This window comes from Monodon monoceros, unplaced genomic scaffold, assembly GCF_005190385.1.
Source record: "Monodon monoceros isolate NGI ecotype Baffin Bay Population unplaced genomic scaffold, NGI_Narwhal_1 Super_Scaffold_6, whole genome shotgun sequence".
Taxonomy (NCBI): Eukaryota; Metazoa; Chordata; class Mammalia; order Artiodactyla; family Monodontidae; genus Monodon; species Monodon monoceros.
The window spans coordinates 39,979,564-39,999,912 of NW_021703783.1; the positions used below are offsets into that span (position 1 = coordinate 39,979,564).

Consider the following 20,349-nt stretch of genomic DNA (forward strand, 5'->3'; position numbering starts at 1 on the left):
CCGCTCTTCCACTTCCAGGCACTTTCCAGCTCTCCTGGGCCTGTCTCTTCCTTCCTCCCTGGCCTGATGTCCCTGGGTGCTCTTGCCGTGGCTGGATGGCTCTGTGTGCCCTCCCTGGACCTGGTGCACCACCCTACGTGGTGGGGCTACAGCAGAGAGAGGAGCGTGCCTGGGAGAGAGTCCTGTGGTCACAGGGGTGGAGAGATCTCTGGGACTGGAGGGGGAGACAGGCTGGAGATGGGAGCTCCTGCCTGGGTCACATCGCCCCTTCCAGGCCTCCTGCCTCCCAGGCTAGACCTCCGTCCTACACAGTGGGCATTTCTGGCTCCACTGGGGCACAGGAATCTGCCCCGAGGGCACGAGCCTATCCTGAGGCTGGATCCCAGGCTCTGATGCTGGGGGTGGGCTGCTGAGACACTTCTGGTGATGGGGTCACTGCAGGGGTGTCTGTGCAGTGTTTCTAGGGTAAGTTTGGGTACCTGGGCAGTCTCCCAACCCCTCCTGACACATGCTTCACCTCCCCCATGCAGCGCCCACCTGCCTCCCTGACCTGGTATCAGCACCCTGCCCGCCCCAACCCTGACTAACCCCGTGTGCTCTGCGGGGAGGGGGGAGGGCAGACAAAGGCATATGGGCCCTGCTGGTGCCAAGATAGCAGCAGACATGTCATGTACGTCCCCAGTGCTTTACATGGATTAGCTCCTCTAATCCTCACGACACATCCTTCGCAGACGCTTTAATTCTCACCAGCCCCTGTTTACAGAGGGGGAAGCTGAGGCTCGGAGGGGTTGAGTGTCTGGTCTGTTGATAGCAATTTATAAGTAATGGATTTGAACCCAGACACTTGGAATTATGAGTCCTTCCTCTTGTCTTAGCCTCTAAGCTAGGTGACTCCTGGAAAGGGCAGTGGGACAGAAAAGGAAGCTATCTTCTTACCATCCGGGGCTCGATTCCACCTAACTGTCTTTAAGCTGGATGCTCAATTCTCCAGAGCACCTTTGGATAACTTAAGTCTGCTATTCCTTGCTGACCTCCGTCAGCCCCTGTGTTTTGACAAGTCACAGTCCCTGGCTTCGAGGCTGGCCGTGCAGGGCGGTCTCTGGGGTCCGAGCACTGGGCGGCCTTCCTTGCGGGTGGCCTGGCTTCTTGGAAGCACGGAGGGCACGCTAACTTTGGACGCCATGTGTGGGGAGAGGAATGTGGTCGCACCTGCTGCTTCCTCTCTGGCCCAGAAGTCTTCCTTGGGTGCAGTCACAGAGGTGTCTTTGGCTGTCACAGCTCCGACTGCTGAACAGGAAGTACAGCAAAAAAGCCCCAAACATAACTCCATGGAAGCACCCAGACCCACCTTCCTCCCCTTCTCCTTCCCTACCCTAGCTTCACGCATGCCTCCTCCACCCCTGAGTTAGCATCCTTGGGGGTCCACTGTACAGGCCTCTGACTTTGCACCCTAACCGAGGACCTGACATAAACCCTCTCCTGGCCTTGATATGAGCCCAAACTTCCTAGGGGTTCAGGCCCCCAGGGGACAGGAAGCCTGGCAGGGGTTAGGAGAGGGAAGGTGGAGGGTGGGCGAAAATTTCAGTCTCTCTGGGGTATGTTTGGGTACCTGGGCAGTCTCCCAACCCCTCCTGGATCTACTCACAGACAAACCTTCTTAGGGCTTCTGGTGGGGCATGAGCTTGGGTGAGCCCAGCTGGAGACAGCGTCTTGTGCCCCTTAGGGATTCTGGAGCCCTGTCCTGCTTGATCCTTACAAGTCCAGGGACAGAAATCTCCATCCCCCACCTTCCACCGCGAGTCCGCCTCCTTTGCCCCTGGTCCCCTGTAACTGGCGACAGGAGGCAAATCCTGATCATCCAGGAGGCCGAGTAAAGGTGGAAGTGGGACAGGCGCTGGCCAGAGGTAAGAATGGGGGAGGCTTGGGCCCCTGAAATTGGTCCTCAGAGAAGCAAGGGGGAGTTTTCTTATTTTCTCTACTTCCTCCTTCCTTCTATTTCTCTCTCCAGGTCACTACCCCCCAACAGCTGTTGTATCTCCTGCTCACTCCCATCCACCTCTTGTTTCTCGCCTCCCTGCCTGCCTGTCCCTCTGGGAGAGTCCTGGTCCAGGGCTCCTCCATCTCTCAGCCCTGGGATAGGAGAGGTATCCTGGCCCTGCAGCCCGGCTGGATGGCGTTATGGGAATGGCATGCCCGTGTCACAGTTTCAGTGCCTCGTCTGTGTGTTTTCCCCCTTTGGCCCAGGCAGGCCTGGGATAATGCAAGACAGCAATGCATAGTTGCTGGATGAATGTGCCAGTGAGCACATCCTAGCCTGCCTGAGGCTCTGGGGCGGGACGTGGCTCTTGGCGAGACAGACAGGGACTCTGGGCGAGGAAGACTCTTAGCCTCACCCCAGGGCATGATGGGAAGGCTGGGCCACTTCCCCAGGAAGCTTCCCAGATGAACCTGCTTAAGTTTTCTGCCCCTCTCTCCTCCTCTCTCCAAAATGGACACCCACACCTATGCCCTAGCCTGGGTCAGTGCCCTGTCTCTTTGTGCAATCCGTGGCTTGGTGGAAAGAATTTCTGAGGATCCCAGAACTGGGGACTGGGAAGCTGAGGGTAGACTGGGAAGGGCTGCGGCCAAGAAAGGGGGACCAATAGCAAGGATGGAGACATTAAAAACTGTGCCTGTGAAGCTCCCTCCACGTGCCAGGCAGGCTGTGGAGACACGGGAGAGGCACTGACCCGGGGGAAGGTGTTTGGGGCAGTGAGCAAAGGCTTGAAGGAAGAGGAAGACGTGTCCAGGAAGGGTGTGGGGAGGTTCTTTCAGGCTAAGATGGCAGCAAACCATTCGTGTAGGACGGTGACGATGACGGGAGCCAGCGTGGCTGGGGTGTCAGAGGTGCTACGGAGCTCAGGGGAGCAGCAGCCTCCTCGGGGACCCAGGAAGGCTGCAATGCAGGCATCTCATCACTTGGCATAAAGTCCTTCAGTGGCTCTCCGTGGATTAAGGTCTAGAAGATTCCTTGGAATGTCAAACAAGATTCTTTGCACCTGCTGCCCTTCTTCCTCTCTGTGTTTCATCTCCTCACGCTCTCCTTCTCTCCACAGGCCCTGCCCGTTCCCACCCCCACCGAAGTGGGCCCGTTTCCCTGAACCTGACGAGCGACATCATGTGTCCGTGCTGGCGCAGATACAGAACACTTCCATCGCCGCGTACAATTCTATCAGCCAGTGCTGATCTGCAAAGAAGGCATCCGAGATGGGCCAGGAGGCTGCAGAGCCCTGGAGGCTGTGGACTGGTCCAGGATAGACCAGGGGGCAGCATGGGTGTGCTGGCAGAGCTGGTTTCTGGTCTGGGCTCTGCTACTCACCAGCTGCGTGGTTTGGGGCCAAACGCTTGGCCTCTCTGGGCCTTAGTAGCTTGTAAAATTAGATTGTACTGGATGATTTGAATGTTTTTTAATTAAAACTTTTTTTTCCAGTTTGGTTCGACAAATGTTCCTCACAGTGTGGTCAATCCCATTGTTATGCCAGGTGCTCAGTGGTTTCCAGTGTGATCCAAGGTCTCTAGCCAAGCAGTGCTCTGGGGACGTCAGGCAGCTGTGGGCATTCTGTACTGAGGGCAGGCCTCTGGGGTCAGGGAGAGGTAAGCACAGGCTAATTACACTTTCCTGTCCTCACAGCACTTAGCCCATTTGTGATGATCTGTTGTTGTTGTTTACTTGTGCCTGCCTACCCTGTGAAGCTCTGTGAGCCCGGGGACCACGTGATGGTTTTATTCCTTGAGGTTCCAGGGCCTGGCACAATGCCTGGCATGTAGTAGGTTCTTGATGACTATTCCCTTCTGGAATGAGTAAAAGGCCACCCTTCCACGCCGGGCACTTGTTATGTGATATTGCAACACAGGATGCAACACCAAGAGCCTCGGATGGTGTAGAGCGACAGACCCCAGGTGGGTCGTGGAGCCAGACGCTGGGCCCTCCGCTTGGGGTGGCACGCGTCCACTGGTGGGGACTCCCAGAGGCCTGGCCTCCCGCTGCTTTAGCTCCTGCTTAGCACAGGGAGGGAAATCTGATGCCCTCCTGTCACGGCCAGGTGCCTCAGGTGGACGAGAAGATTCATGGTCCTTCTTGCAAAAGAAGGAGGCAGGAGGAATCCTCCCTAAGCTGGCAGAAGCCCCATTAGGCTTAGACTTTGGTCAGGCATGCATTTGGGGCAGGGCAGGGACCGAGCCATAAGCTGCCCAGGTACCTCTCCTTCCATGTAGGGTAGGTACCTCAGCCCCTGCCCAGCTGTGTGGGTGCTGGGCTCATGTCAGTGACATCTGGCGGGGTTGCCAGGTCTGCTTCTGGGTGGAGGGGGCAGGAAGGAGGATTGCACAAACGGAAACTGGCAGGAGGCCCCACTTCCGCCAGCTGCTCCCAGGGAGGGCCCCTTGGCTGCAACAGACCCCCGTTCCCCGGGAAACACTGCACCTTCTCGCCTCCTTCCTCCCCAGGAGGAAATGCCAGGTCCCAGCAACAGGGGACTCCTAGTGGCCTCCTGCCCACTCTCCATCCACCTACTGTGGCTGCTTACCCCACGGGGATGGTTCCTCCTAAGAGCCCTCATTTCTCAGGCCTCAGACACTCAGCTTTCTTCTTCCCTCCTGCACCGTCCTCCCTCCTGGCTGCCTCTGAGCTTTCATGCTGGCCACTCAGCCAGCCTGCCTGCCCCCTTCCTCCAGGAAGTCTTCCCAGATAGCCCCCTTCCTCGTCTTTGTTGGGGAGAGCTCTCAATAGCAGCCTCTGTGGTGGCAGGACTTTGTTTTACCCACTGTTCCGTCACAGCTGGCACATAGTAGGTGCGCATGGAAATAGTTGTTGAGTTAAAACATGGTGTGTCCTCTATTGTTTAGTACTTGTTTCCATGGCTCTCTTAGGCAAGGGTCTCTTTCCTCCAGCACTCTCCCCCATTAGACAGGATCTGGGGACCCAGTTTCCCCTCCAGTGAGTCCCCCCACACCTGGAATCCTGGTCACTGGAGAAACCGCCAACCTTACCTACCGCGGCCAACTGTGCCTTCATTCAGGAAATGCTGTCTGCGCTTCTCCTGGGCGCCTATCCCTGTGCTGAGCAGTGGGGCACATACAAAGATCAGGGTGGCAGGGTGGTGACTTGGGTGTTCTCCCCACATTACCGGCCCCTCTGCTTCCCAGTCCAGCTCTTTCTGAACTCTGGAATCTCTTTCTATCCAGCTGCTGCCTCCAGGTCAGCTGCCTGGCTGGTTCCAGCCACCTCACCCTTCCATTCCTGGCACCGCACACAGCTATTTAAGGAGGTGTCCTCTTCCCTGGGGCTGCTTTCAGAGGGACTGGAAGTCCAGGGTGGCTGACAAAGGCAGGATGGGGGAGTTGTGGGGCATCTGGAGATGCTTATTTGTAAGCACAGACTGCTCCCTGAGCTCCAGCTGCTGCTTTATCTGCCCTGATAATAGACCGAAACCATATTCTGCTCCCTGCGGAGCCGTCAGTGCCTGGCCTCTGCGAGCTTGCCAGGATGGCAGTAGCCCAGGGTGGTGCTGACACAGGCTGGACGGCCCCAGGAGGCTGCGGCCCTGTGGGTAGCCACCAACACGCAGACCACCCCCCAATGCAGGGATGTCCCACTCATCCAGTGCTCCCCAGTGCCCATACGGGGCACACGGGAGACCCTCAGGACGGATCCTGAGAACAGATGTTTGAGCGATGGTGGTTTATGGTTCATTCATCTTTGTATCCGTAGCACTGAGCACAATGCCGGGCATACAGTAGGAGCTCAGGGGTTGAACATTATGCACTCAACACCTATTTATCAGGACCTACCACGTGCAGGCAGCTGTCCTCTCCCTCTCCATCCTTCTTTTTTAAACAAATTTATTTTATTTTATTTTTTACTTTTGGCTGTGCCACATGGCAAGTGGGATATTAGTTCCCCGACCAGGAATCGAACCCTTGCCCCCTGCTCTGGAAGTGCGGAGTCTTAACCACTGGACCACCAGGGAAGTCCCTTTCTTTCTGTTCTTTTTTTAAAAAAATTGAATATCTAATTGGCTTTATTAGTGATTCATGAATTGGGCAGCATCCCCTCTAGGAATTAGAAGAGCGCTCCCTCCCTCTCCATCCTTCCATCTCCTTCCTCCAGCACCTGCTGGGGATCTCCTTATGCAGTGAGATGTGGGGAGTCTCCAAGACAGCTATGAAAGGTCAGTCCAAGGCCAGCCCTGCCCCACTGTGTCTCTGGGAGAAAAGGAGGAAGAAGTCCTTCCATATGTCCCCATAACTCAGATTAGTACCCAGGCTTACAGAAAGCACTCCAACAGGTGACCCAGTTTCATCTCCCCAACACTGCTTGGCAGGCCAGGCATCCCTGCCCCCTCATCGTGCAGAGCTGTGGGATTGGCACCTGGATCTTCTGCCTCTAAATGCAGCCCTCAGCCCAGGCTTCCTCCTGTTGATTAGAGTCTTTTTTTTTTTTTAAATAAATTTATTTTATTTATTTTTATTTTTGGCTGCTGTGTGTCTTTGTTGTTGCACATGGGCTTTCTCTAGTTGCAGCGAGCAGGGGCTACTCTTTGTTGCGTTGCACGGGCTTCTCACTGCAGTGGCTTCTCTTGTTGTGGAGCACGGGCTCTAGGTGCGCGGGCTTCAGTAGTTGTGGCACGCAGGTTCTAGAGTGCAGGCTCAGTAGTTGTGGCGCACGGGCTTAGTTGCTCCGCGGCATGTGGGATCTTCCCGGACCAGGAATACGAACCTGTGTCCCTTGCGTTGGCAGACGGATTCTTAACCACTGCGCCACCAGGGAAGTCCCGACTGGAGTCTTAGTTCCTGAGTTAAGCTCTGAGGTTTTGGGGGAAGCTGGGAGGAGCTGGGGCTGGGAGAGGGGTGGATGAGCCGGGGTGGGGATGGATCAGGGAGGGGTAGGGAAGGGAAGGTGGGGTGAGGAGAGAGGGAGCAGGGTGCAGGGCTGGAGTCCCCCCTGCCATGGCCTGGGCTGCTGGATGGAGCAGGACCGACCAGTGGGAGTCTGACGACCTCAGCTCCTCTCTGAGGTGGCCTGTTGCCTCCTGACTGGGCAGACAACGCTGGGCGAGATTGGGGCCAAATCAGTGTTTTGTAGCGGGTGATTCCTCTATGTGGGGTTTATCTTCCTGGGTCATTGTTCCGCACTCTGAACTTAGCAGGGTAATAGCAGCCTGGACTGGGGCTCCTGCCTGCCCGCTGGCCCCAGAGCCCTGCAAACAGATGGCGGCAGATGAGGGAGAGGAAGGTAGGATCAGTCAGGAGCGGCACGCCTGCTGCCCCATCCCGGGTCACTGCAGGTGTGTGTGTCCGTAGCCGTGTGGGGTGGCTGCCCTCCAGGCAGGGCCTCACAGCTGCCCAGATCCCGGGACCCTCACAGACCCCCGTACCTCCTCCCATTCCTGCCTGAGCCCCCAGAGACCCATCCCCCTCTCTAGCCTCTGATATACCTTACTCAGCTTTCTCCTGCAGCTTGCTCCTTTTCCTCTATCCTCAAGAAGCCCAAAAGGGAGAGGGCAGCGCTGCTGGCCCAGGACACCCCCTGCCCCCAGTGTGAGGCACAGAGCTTCCCGTTCATGTGGCTTTCTAAATTGCCACGACCACCCATGTGGCAGGAGCTATTTCTAGATTACAGTTGAAGATGCTGGGGCTCTGGGGGGTTAAAGGACTTATCCAAGGTCACCCGGTGTGGTAGACAGAATAATGGACCCCCCAAATGTCTTGGACCCCCCAAATGTCTATGTCCTAAACCCCAGAGCCTGGGAATATGTTACCTTCCGTGGCCACAGACTTTGCCGACGTGAATAAATTAAGCCTCTTGAGATGGAGAGATTACTCTGAATGATTACACGGGGCCAATGTAACCACAAGGGTCCTTTAAATGTGGGAGAGGGTGTCGGGAGAGTGATGCTGTGAGAGGGACTCCTGTTGCTTTGAAGACGGAAGGGGACCAAGGAAGGTGGGTGGCCTCCAGAATCTGGAAAAGGTGGGGAAGTGATCTTCCTCTAGTACCTTCAGAAGGAGCGCAGCCCTGCTGGCACCTTGATTTTAGCCTGTGGAGACCCATTTTGGACTTCTGATCTCCAAACCGTAAGACAGTGACATTGCGTTATTTTAAGCCGCTAAGTTCATGGTTACAGCAGCAGCAGGAAGCGAATACACCCAGAAGGTAGCAGAGCTTGGATCTGAACCTAGGACTCAGCTGGTGCCCTGCTCCCTTCCACCTGCTGGGGAGCTCAGAAAAGTGCTTAGAAACATACCTACAGTAGATCATTTCTTGGGGGTTCAAGTAAGGCAGGGCATGTGCTAGCCATTAGGGCTGGGGGTGTGGAGGGGGTTACAGTGTTAAAACCAATGTGGTCCCCACCCTTAGGACACGCGTAGCCTGCCTGCTTCTGCACTCTGCGTGGTTTCTCTGTCCTGGGTGCTGGTCCTTCGAAGCAGGGAGCGGGTGGGATGGGAGGGGGTGTCTGAAGTCTGTCTCCTCTGGGGCCCTTGGAGGTCTGTGTGTCCATCTCAAGTCAGGGGGCGATACCTGTGTGTCTGGGTACCTGGTTGTGGAAGGATCCAGGGACCCTGCTCTTCAGATGTGTGTGGAGGGGCATCCCAGATCCTGTGGACCCTTCTGGGCAGTGTGTTTGTTCAGGCCCTTTGTGAGTGTGTGTGTGTGAGCATGTGAGTGGGCAAGTGTGTGAGTGCGTGAACGTGTACTTGGGGCAGTGTGGGCCTGCTTTCTCCTCGGTGTGTGTGCACAGGTGAGTGAGCGAGTGTGTGTGAGCTGCGCTGGGGGAGAGGCGGCTCCCTGCACCTTGCCAGCATTGCCTCACCAGTGTGACACAGCCACTAATGACTGTTTGCCATTGTCCGTGTGGCAGTGGCATCGCCTGCATTAATGACAGTCTCTCCTGCCTAATGACCTGGCTTCTGCCTCCTCGTTCAAGGGCCACAGGAGCACTGAGCCCATGGCCGGAGAGATGTTGACGAGCTCAAAGCATTTCCCGCTGGGGTGTCAGTGCGGGTGGGGAGGAGCATAAGTCCCACCCTCCCCCACAGTCCTCCAGGGTGCCCAGTGGGCTGGGAATTTCAGCTGGCTGATGTCATTCCTGGGCAGGAAGACCCAGGTCTGGGCCCTGCCCTCCATCTCTGCCTGGGCAGGGCAGCTGCTGCCTGGACCCAACATTGCTTCCTGCTGCCCCTCCCCACAAGGTGCCCTTGACCCACATTAGCTCCCATAGACGGGAGTCTGCCCTCCTGTCCCTCCTCACCTCTGCCGATGAAGAGAGCCTCTCTGAGCAAGCCTGTCTGTGCCCTGTCTGAGCAGCTGGTCTGGAGCTGCCCCTGGGGAGTCGAGGGGGGTTCTGGGGCAGCCCAGGAGTTCACAGCATCCAGAGAAAGCTACCCTCTGGAGTCTCACTGCTGAAGCCTCATTGGCTGACTGTACCAAACTGTCTTTTATGATTGAAATGAAGTTAAAAGAGCCTTCTGCACTCAGAAGGAGATGCTGGAGAGGGGCTGCTGGTCCCTTTCTGTGAGCCCTTAGCAATTTGTTCATATTCCATCCTACTGATGCTTCCCACTCACAGGTCTGCCTCCTCCTACCATAAGTTTACCTAGATAAGCAGATAAACTTAGTCCTCTGCTCGTTTCAGTAGGGACTCACTAAAGAGTTTCTGGGTTAGTGAATGCACCCCTGGAACTAGCTGTGTGACTTTGAAGTGACTTGCCGCACCCTCCTCTGCAAAAGGTGGGACTTGCCTCAGCCTGATTTACACACGTCAACTGCGTTTCACTGTTGTGCCCATTTTACAGGTAAGGAAATCAAGGCCCAGAGCACTGAAATAAGCCCTCACAATTAGTGTAGATTCAATCCCATGTCAGTCTCTCCCTACATCCTGCTGCAGTGGCTGAGGGAGCCCAGTGTGTTGGCGGGGACACTGCATTAGTTCTCTGCCTAGTTCCAGAGGCCAGGAAGAGGGAACCTGATCTGGGAAGGGTTCGCAGTGTTCCAAAGTGAGAAGCTTCCCTTGAGGAAGAGCTGACCTATTCTAGATACTCCCCAGAGACTCCTGCTGGGATATAGACTTATTGTTGGCAATCAAGGCAAGAACTTGGTCATGGGGAGAAGCTGCTCATTGTTGGGAGTTTCATCACTGAGACTGCTTGGTTATCAAGAGGAAAAAATTGCAGGAGGAGGGATGTGACTTAGATTTCACAGTCTTTCTTGGCACTCCTTAAGGGCAGAAACGAATCCTCTAGCAAAATGGGCTGAATTAATACGGGGACCCACAACTAGTGATGACCATGAGATATATAGCTTTAAAAAATTTTTTTAATTCATTTAATTCATTTATTTTTGGCTGCCTTGGGTCTTCGTTGCTGTGCATGGGCTTTCTCTGGTTGCGGCGAGCGGGGGCTACTCTTTGTTGTGATGCGCGGGCTTCTCATCGCGGTGGCTTCTCTTGTTGTGGAGCACGGGCTCTAGGCGCACCGGCTTCAGTAGTTGTGGCACACGGGCTTAGTTGCTCTGTGGCACGTGGGATCTTCTCAGACCAGGGATCGAACCCGTGTCCCCTGTATTGGCAGGCGGATTCTTAACCACTGCACTACCAGGGAAGTCCCAAGATACGTAGCTTTATGAGAACATTTGCAAGGCAGCACATAAACGAGGGCAACTGAATACACGGAAAACTTTGGACCTAAGTCACTAGGGAACTGGGAATAAGTTGTGGTAAGAGCTGGGTGGGGTTGTCCAGGAAAGACTTCCCAGAGCGGGGGTGTGTGGACCAGTTGAAGAAGGACAAGGCTTTCCTGGAGTAGGGGCAGACAGGGGGAACAGCAGGCACCTAGCATCCTAGTGATGTCATCATTCTGGAGCCAGCCTGTCCCCAGGAGCCATGCCTCAGAGTGCTGGCTCAGTGACCTGGTACCCTGGGAATTTGCCCCACCTCCTGGGTGGGGATTGATCTGACACGTATCTGCCCAGCCCAATTGGAGCCACTTCGAAATGACATAGAAATGTGGTGTGGGCTTGAGCCAGTTCCTCCTCTCCAGGAAGATTGGCTGAGTTTTGGCCTGTGGGCCGTCCAGGTGGCTTCTCTTGGGACGTCTGTGGAGAGAGATGAGGGAGGAGTCTGGGGCCTCTGGGAGACTGAGGGAGATTCTGAGAAGTGGAGGGAGGATGCTAATAAGGCCTCCTGCCTCCTTCCCAGGGGCCAGGGTGCCGATAATAATGATGATGACGGCAGACCTGCAGTCAGCCTGTCTCCATGCGTGGCTGCTTTGGGCCCGGGCCCGGGCTTGGGGCGGCGGAGAGAAACCTTAGATTCACAGAGCTCCTGAATGGGAGGGACCCTTAGTCTACCCACTTCCTATACAGAGAGGGACCTGGAGGGCCAGGAGTTGAGAGGGGAGGATAGATTGTGTGGGTGGGGGAGAGGGTGGGATAGACCCAGGACTTGAGGTAGAGGAACTGCTGTGGTTTTCGAGGCGTTCACTGCAGGGTGACTGGCACATCCCAGGCTGCGGTCCAAGGTGGGAACAGCAGACGTGCCTCGGGCAGTAGTGCTGGGCAGTGGTTGAGGAGGGAGAGGGGCAAATCCCGGGTGGCGCCCTGTAGGAGGGTCAGCCAGGAAGCAGGGCTGAGCAGGTAGAAAGGGTACGACTGGCTAGGGCTCCCTGCTGGGGAGAGGGAGGCATGCAGAGGGAGGCTGGCTGAGGTGAGAGTGCAATGGGGAGCAGACAGAGCACCCCGAGGGACAGAGCTGTCCGCCTAAACTGAGGGATTCACCTTTGAATCAAGAGGCAAATGGAGCCTCTGATGGCCCAGCGGGGCTCTGACTGCAGTCCTCGGACGCCGATGACTCTTCACTCTGAGGCCTGGGGTTTCCACCAGGTGTCCCCGTGCTGAGTCCAAGAGTGGCAGTTTATCCAACTAGAGCTGCCTGGAGGGGTCTCTTGACCCCAGAGGTGGATATCGTGGTGGGTGGAGGGGAGTTCTTGTGGGGGGCATCCTCGGGAGGAAGAGCTGAGGATCAGTACTCAGGAGAGCCTTGGGACTAGGGTTGACACCTCTGGGGACAGCCTGAACCAGGACAGGGGCATCTATTTAGGGATTCATAGTCACTTTTAGCTGGCGTTTAGATGCGTGCCTGTAGCACCCTCAAGAATGGCAATATTTGACCATCCGTCTCCCGCCCAGCAAGCTCTCCATGCTTTGAAATGGTAGCATCCTGTTCAGGGCCAGCGATTTGGAGCAGAGAGAAGCCGAAAGAGATGCAAATGGAGAGACTGACCCTTGGGGAGGAAGAGGGAGTCTCTCCTCCCCTTTTCTGTTGTCCTTTGGGGGTGGGTGGGCAATCGGGGGGCCTGGGAAGAAGAGCCGAGATGGGGCGTCACTAGCCAAAGGTGGCATCTGGAGGCTGGAGGGACCTCGCGTCTCAGCCTCGTGGAGACAGCTCTGTTGTTCCTTGAGGCCTTCCCGCCTTCCTGTCCTTGGGCTCTGTGCCCAACCCTTGCTGCCAGCGCCTGCTCCCTGAGCCAGCGCCTGGCAAACGCAGCTATGAGATCATGGGGCGGGGTACGTTGGCAGGCGCCCCCATCTCCGTCGGAGCCATGACAGTTGCTTGGTGGAGCCCTGGGCCCCGTGCCTGCGTAACCTCCCTCCTGGCCTCATCCCCTTCCAGGAAGGTGGCTCCTCTAGCCAACCAGTGTAGCCTCATCCAGTTTGGTCTCCTGACTCCAACAAAGGTGGTACACTGACTCATACCATGGCATGAGGGCTTGAGGCTAGACTTCAAGAAGGACTTCCTACTCAGGAGATGGGATAGTGGGATAATTAGGGACACATATTCATAAGTGGAGCAGTCCTCACTGAGGACTCACTCTGCGTCCTGGTAGTCTCAAGCTCTTTGATACATCTTGAGGGTCCAGTGGGGCTGGCCACTGGAGGACCAGGTGGGCTCCCAAGGGCTCACTCATCCCCTAGTTTAGTGTTCAGTGGTGAATAAGACAGGGTTCTTGAGGGCAAGAGATGGAGATCAAAGAGGCAGGAAAGATAAGAGGCGAGCTCACGTTCCAGAGGGTGGAAGTCAGCCGCGCAGAGGTGGGTGGGCCTGTTTGTTTGGCACCTCTTGAGTCAGAAAGGAAGCCGGCGCATCAGAACTGCAGCAAGAGGGACCAAGGTGAGACAGCGAGACCTTCTGACTTTCAGGGCTGTGTGTCACTGGCACACGAAGGGCGTGTTCTCTGGGGAGAGGGGGCACTTTGAAGGCTCAGTCTGGAGATGAGGGGGATGGATGATCTGATTTGGGGGTCTTTGTGCAGGAGTTTGTGTGTGTGTGCATGTGTGTGTGCATGCGTGCGCACACATATGTGTGTCCACAGTCTCTAGTGGTACATTTTCTGCCCCAGCTCTCCAGTGCATCTGTGTTTTTGTGCCACAGGGACCCAAGGGAGAACAACCTCTCTGCTGATGGTCCGGAATGTACTCTATATTTGGGTGCAATGCTGACTTGATTGGGGACCATTCTTGTTCCCCAAATGTCCTCCAGTTGGGCAGACCACTTATTCTAGTCCTGACACCCTCACCTTACCCTCAGGATGTTTTCTCTTCCCCTTCTTCAGGGACCCCCATTCCCTTCCCCTTCCCTGAGGAGGCGCTGGGGCCTGGGCTTTTAGCTTGTGCTGGACATGTCCTGGACCTTCCCCCCTGAGCCCACAATTCCACCTTGACTCATTCACCCCTGTGTTCCAGCTTCCATAGGACTGGACCCACTGCAGTGAGTCCACATGTACAGCACGGATGTGTGGAAAAGAAGGATGCTTGGGCCATCCTCGGTGTGTAACTGGGACCAACCCTCAGTGTGCCCTGTCAAGTGCCATGTTGACTACTGGCCCCTGTCTGCTCTTGGTTTCCAAGCCTGTGCCCCATGTCTATGGGTCTGGGATCAGATCCTATGTTTTAAGGCCCAGTGGCAACACACACAGTCAGAATCCTAAGATGTCAGGGACAGGTGGGACCTTAGAGACCATCAAGGCTCATCTATCCTTCATTTACAGACAAGGCATCCCCCAGAGAGGGAAAGGACTTGCTCAAGGTCACACAGTAATTTGGAGGACACTGCAGGCCTCCCCATGACACGGCCCTCTCCACCATGTACATTGCCTCCCTAATTTTGACCAGCCTTTCTCTCTCTGTCTCTTTTTTCTCTTGTCTGTAGTTTTCTTAGACTTTCCCCTCTCAAGCTCGCCCATCCAGACCCTGCCATTCCTGAAGCCCTAGCCTGGTCCTCCTTCACTCTGGAACCGACGCGATTACTCTCCCCTACCTTCTTCTGCACTACTGGCAGAATGTCCTGCTAATTCCCATTCCCTGATTGTCTGTAACACAAATGAATGCTTTATTACTTGATGCTCTAATGACCTGGGTTCCAACCAGGCTTAATTACTTCCTGACTGTGTAACCTTGGGCTAGTTACTTAACATTCTTAATCCTCCGTTTTCTCATCTGTAAAATGGGGGCAGATGTTAGAGCCTGAGCGAACAGCGAAGCTCAGAGGGCTCGACTGGGAAAATGGCAAGATTGCCATCCGAAGCGTAGTGGGTGTGGGCGGGGTGGCGGCAGAAGGCAGGCAGGGGCCAGGTCGTGGGGCATCTCAGCAGGGGGAGGTTCTGCTCTTGGCAGTGGGGAGCCCTTGAGGCCTCTTTGGAAGGGAAGTAACCAATCCCCACCTGGAGTTTGGAGTGGCTGTGAAATGCAGTGGAAAGGGCACAGGTTTTGGAATTGGCAGATCTGGATTTACGTTTCAGCTCTTGCACTGGTTAGCTGTACGATGCCACACAGATTGCTAGATCTCTCTGGGCTTCCTCTTTCAGTCCGTAAAATAAGAATGATATCTTCTCCATAGATGTAATGGGAGGATTAAATGAGAAAACATCTATAAATTGCTCAGCTTGGAGTCTTGCACTTAGTAAGTAGCCGTGATGACTGTTGTGGCCGTCATCATCCACCAGCTCGTGTCCACCTGCATCCTGGTCTGGCTTTGTCCCTGGGTCTGTCTGGCCCCCGGGTTACAGGATCATTCCTCACTTTCCAGCTCGGAAGATTCCCAAGGGCAGGGCTCACATGCATGGTCTCCCTGCTCTAGTTGCTTCAGGAATTGAAGGAGCTGGGAAAGCTGCTAAGGAGGGAGATGCACTTGGGGGCCTCTGGGTGGCTCTGCAGAGGCCTCAGAGACCTGCAGGCAGGCGGAGGGGGGTGGTGGTGTCTCAGGCCCTCCTGGCCACCCATTACCCTTGTCGAGTCTGAGGGGATTAAGGTGAGCAGGGAGTTGTGTGTCAGCAAGATGTGCATCTACCGTCCTCGAGCCGACTCTCCCAGGGATGGTGCTTGGGGCCCCGGGCGCCGCAGTGGGTCTTGCCGCTTGTGAACCCCATGAATGGTGGTGCGGGGCTGCTTGGGGTGAGACAGAAGCTGAGCCCGGTAGGCTGAGCCAGGACCTGAAAGCAGGGGGGTGGTGGAGAGCAGACGGGGGCCTGGGTGTTGGGGTGAGTGGGTGGAGATGAGGCCAGAAAAGTTCGCAAGAGTCTTGAATGCCAGGCTGAGGAGCGAACACTCTGTCTCAAGGTGAGAGGGGAGCCATTGAAGGGTTTTTAAGCAGGGGAGAGACGTAGGCAGACACAGGGGCTGCAGCGCTATGGGAATGGGGGAGGATGGAGGGGTCTGACCTCGGCTTTCCGGAGGAGGGAGTGATGGGGGATGGTGTGCTCCTGGGGAGGAGGAGGTAGTGGGATGGGTGTAGAGTGGGGTGTGGGTCTGGAGCGGGTAGTTGAGGTGTGTCCCACACGGGTGGGAGGGGTGGGGTACAGGAGTAGGGGTTGAGTTGGGGCTCCGCTGGAGGGGGAAGGCTGAGCCGTAGGGCTGAAACTGGAGGAAGAGCAGGCCAGGGTGGCTCAGTCTTCTCCTGCCTTTCGATCTCAATTGCTGGTCTGCTCCACAGGCCCTCAGACAAGACAGGCCACCTCTCTGAACTTCAATATTTTCATCTGTAAAATAGAGAGCACCGTACCTTTCTCCCTGTCACTTGGGGTATCCAGCCAATAAGCAGTCACTGTTCCTCCGTCTAGGCCTGCGTTCTGGGGCACAGAAGCTGGGAGAGGCAGAATCTGTGGCAAATGGCCCAAGGGGGGCTCTGGGCATGATGTGAAGCTCTTGGAGCGCTCTCGGAGGGACTGGAGGGACAGGGGCTCTGGGAGTGTGTCCAGGGTGAAGAGCTGGTGGACAAGATGCCGGGTCCGAGGCCTCCTTTGCTCCTCTGTAATCTGAGCTGCTCTCTCAGAACCTTCCAGCTTACCAGGCTCACCACCTACCCTGTGAGAAATGGACGGAGCTCTCCAGGGTTGGGAGGACAGGGAATATGGGGTGACAGCTTAGGCATAGAGGGGCGAGAACCTGGAACTTGCCCAGCTCGGGAAGTCTGCAAATCTCGGCATTTTTATGGCTCGACTTCTTACTCCACAGAGCCCTGAGCGGGAGACAGTAAGCCTCCCTGCGGCCGGCAGGAGGGATTCCAGCTCTGTCTCAGGGTTCCCAGCTTTCTCCACACCCTAGGGGAGCAGCTGGGTGAGTCGGGTTGAGAGGTGCTCACACCCCAGGGCCCCCTCCTGGGACACCTGCCACCTGGGTCTTGTTGGAAGTCATCCTCACACGGGTGTCAGGCGGGTGGCAGGTTAGGGCTGGCCAAGGCACTGGGGCAGAGTACGCCCCCTAGGGGATTGCTGATGGTGGGGCAGGGTGGAGGGTGGTCTAGGAGACAGAAAGCGCCACCCCCTTCCTGGTCCTGGAAGAGGTGCTCTCAGCCTAGTCGCTGTCTCGGGTGCCCTCTTTCCCTTCTCATCTCTCACGCGTCTCCCTAACTCCTCTCTCTAGTTTTCCCCCCGCCCCTCCCCCTCCCCTCCCCCTCCCCCCTCCCCCGCCGGCACCATCCTTTCCATCTCCTTCCATTTCTCTCTTCTTCTGCCCCCAGTCCTTCCCTGTCTCCTGTTTCCCTCCAGGACCTCCTGGTCTTCCTTTTCGCATCTGCTCCTTATTCTCTGCGGTTCTCTTCCACTCACTTGCCCCCATTCAGATTCCCCTCTTGGAACCCCTGCCCACCTCGGTGGGAGGTCACCCCACACACTGCGGGGAGTTCAGGGCTGTCTTCTCTCCAGAATGTCCCTCTCCTCCTGAAGAGTCCTCCTGGGATGGCTGTGCCTGAGGCGGGCTCTGTCCCTGCAGCTGAGCTGGGGCTGCGGACTGGGCAGCGGCCCCTGGAGGTGAGGCTGGGGATTGCGGCTTCGTACTGGCTTCGGCTCCCTGCTGGCTCACATTCTCACCCCAGGCATTCTGAAAGTCACACTTGTTTGTGTAGGGTGTGCCTGAGTGTGTGAAGGTGTGTAGAGACTTGGGCGAGTGTGTCTGGTGTGTGTGTGTGATTGGAGTGTGTCTAGGTCTGCGTAGATTGCATACACGGGTGTGCATGTGTGGGAATGGAATGCGGGCTCTCGCAGACTGTTGCCCGTGTGTAAGCCCCTTGTATACTGGCGCGTGTGCACACTCCAGAGCACGTGTGACAGTGGAAAGGCACATGTTTCTGTGGGTACCTGGAGGAGCTTGAGGGCTCTGACAGGTAGGAGCTCATCTGTGCCTGAGGGCACCAGTGAGCATGGGAGTAGCATGAGGACACACGTGTGTGTGTGTGTGTGTGTGTGTGTGTGTGTGTGTGTGTGTGTGTGTGGCTGTGAGCCCGTGCACGGGGCTGCTTACAGTGTGCACCTGTGTGTCCAAGATGGGCTGGCTGCCTGTGAGGTAGGTTTGTGGGTACACATTATCACTGCAGTGTGGAGGATAGGAGATCCCCAGAAGGGTGACTCTTTGGATCTGTAGCACCATAGACACATGTGAGCATCAAGGAGGGCGAGGGGGAAGCTGTCTTTGTGTATCTGTGGAGCAACTCCTCCTAGGCCAGTGGTGGGGCTGGGCTGAAAGGGGAAGTAGTAATTTATAAGCTTTTAAAGAAATGCCTCCACCCCAGTTGGGCCCCAGTCATAGTGAGTCCCACGCATCACTCAGGCCTGACATCACCCAGGCACCTGAAACCACAGGAATGAGAAGAGACCGCCTCCCCGACCTGCCCACCCGCCGCAGGCTGAGGCCTGGGAGAGCAAGCACATTTCCTGCTCTGAAGCACTTACTGGCTGCAGGGGTCCACTGCCCAGCTGATGCCCCAGTCCCAACCAGAGATCCCTCCCTGGGCACCGAGGCAGCATGCTGACAGGGAGTGGGATACCTGTGGGACACCTTGGTGGACCTGGGGTCCAGGAACCCCTTTCCCAGCCAAGCCAGGCTCCTCCAGGAGAGCTGGGCGGGCTTCCTACAGGCTGCTCTCAGGGACTGAGTGGCCATGAAGCAGGGGGCTGGAAGCCCTCAATAAATACTGGCTGGAGGAATGAATGAACAAACGGTGGTTCCCAGGGGTGGTGCTGGCTGGCTCCAGGGAGCCTCCCAAGGGTAAGTGCGTGGCTGGTAATTGCACGATCTTTTCTGAATCTCACTTTCCTCCTTTCTAGGGATGACCCCACAGAGTCATGCCAATGAAATGTGGCAGTGTGCCTGGTGACTGGTCCCTGGCCCCTTTTGGGTACTCAGGAAGCGATAGGTGTCTCCTCCCTGAGAGCTGACAGCTGCTCTGAGCCCCTTCCACAGCTACCCCTGGACCAGCTATCGTGGAGCGGCAGTAATCCTCAGGTTCCCATTCTGGAAGCATGAGTCAAGCCCAAGTCCTGGAGGAGGGAGGTCACACTGGGGTCAGTTGGCGGACCCAGGCAGGAGCAGGCACATGTCTGGCTGCTACCTTATCATAATGCGATGCCCGTTGCCAGTAACTGGGTCTCAGGAGCTGGGAAGGCAGGCCCCTGGGGCTGAATTGAGTACCCCCAGGTCTGTGGGCTGAAGGTGTTGTTGATATGGGCTTTGTGATATGTAGGTGCTTTTCAGATAGAACAGGCTGAAAAGGACCCAGCCAAGCCCTAGAAGGCTTTGCTTTCATAGCTGCTGCTGCTGGGGGTGTGGCCTCTGGTCCTGGGGCTGGGCCCGGCCTGGGGGTGGCCTTATCTCTATCAGAGCTCCTGAATCCAGCTTGTGACGTCCAGAGCCCTGTCTCGGTTCCCCGAGAGCCTCTCTTCTTCATCTAGATATCAGTGATCTCCAATGAAGACCCAGATGAACTTTCTCTAGGCTTTGGTGAATATCTGAGATGTGGAAATTCCTACTTTGAACCCTCTCTCCTATACCCGTGACTCTGGGCAGGGGGTCTGCCCTTCCCTGTCTCTGTAAACTTTGACCGTTCAGCACAATGGACAGTGGCCATGTGTTGGGTGAGCTTAGGTGGAGATGAGCATCTCTTTTTTTTTTTTTTTTTTTTTTTTTTGCGGTACGCGGGCCTCTCACTGTTGTGGCCTCTCCCGTTCCGGACGCGCAGGCTCAGTGGCCATGGCTCATGGGCCCAGCTGCTCCGCGGTGTGTGGGATCTTCCCGGACCGGGGCACGAACCCGTGTCCCCTGCATCGGCAGGCAGACTCCCAACCACTGCGCCACCAGGGAAGCCCGAGATGAGCATCTCTTGCAACATTCAATATATATATATATTTTTTCTTACTTAATTATGGTTTTAGCGTAGTATATAGCACAATATGGGCAGCCCTTTTTCAATCCATTCAACAATTCAGCACCATCCATGTCCAGTCCAAAAAATTCCTGAAGAGTGGGCTTTCATCCTTGGTACCACCTTACGAGTTATTCTTGGTTTGCAATAGCTGCAAAGAAGCAAAAATGCTGGTACCTTCACCTTGTCTGTGAGTACAAATGCTGGCACTCTGATTGCTGCAACCACTGAGGCCAATTAAAATAATACTGTAACACACAGGAGTGATACATCCAGTTCCCAGGTTCCAGATAAGAGCAGCCATGCCCATATAGGAGGGGATCACCCATCCCCATTGGTTAAGGCCTTCGGTTTGTTGCCCTCAGAGTAGAATAAAACACTGTGTTCCCACGGACAAGGAACTCCACAAGAACCCATGGTCTACTTTTGGACACGGACTTTAAGGACCACACGTGCCAGGCACTTCTAGAAACAGGACTGGCCTGCGGCGGTCACAGTTGGAGAAGCTTCTGTTTTGGCAGCACAAACTAAAAACTTCTTAGTGTATTCTGGTTTTAGTCTCCTCTCCTGAGTGAAGCAGCCAGGGATTGCCAAGTTCCACAAGCCCTCAATCTAATGCTCAGCA

At 55.9% G+C, this 20,349-nt stretch overlaps 1 protein-coding gene across 1 annotated transcript; it reads right to left on the reverse strand.

The window, feature by feature from the left end:
• Positions 1-2,810: 2,810 nt before the first annotated feature.
• CUNH12orf80 (chromosome unknown C12orf80 homolog) lies at positions 2,811-12,793 on the reverse strand. The gene is given in 4 exon segments (XM_029206709.1): positions 2,811-2,935; positions 10,971-11,131; positions 12,530-12,627; positions 12,629-12,793. Coding segments are annotated over 4 exon segments (549 nt in total).
• Between the last annotated feature and the right edge of the window lie 7,556 nt (positions 12,794-20,349).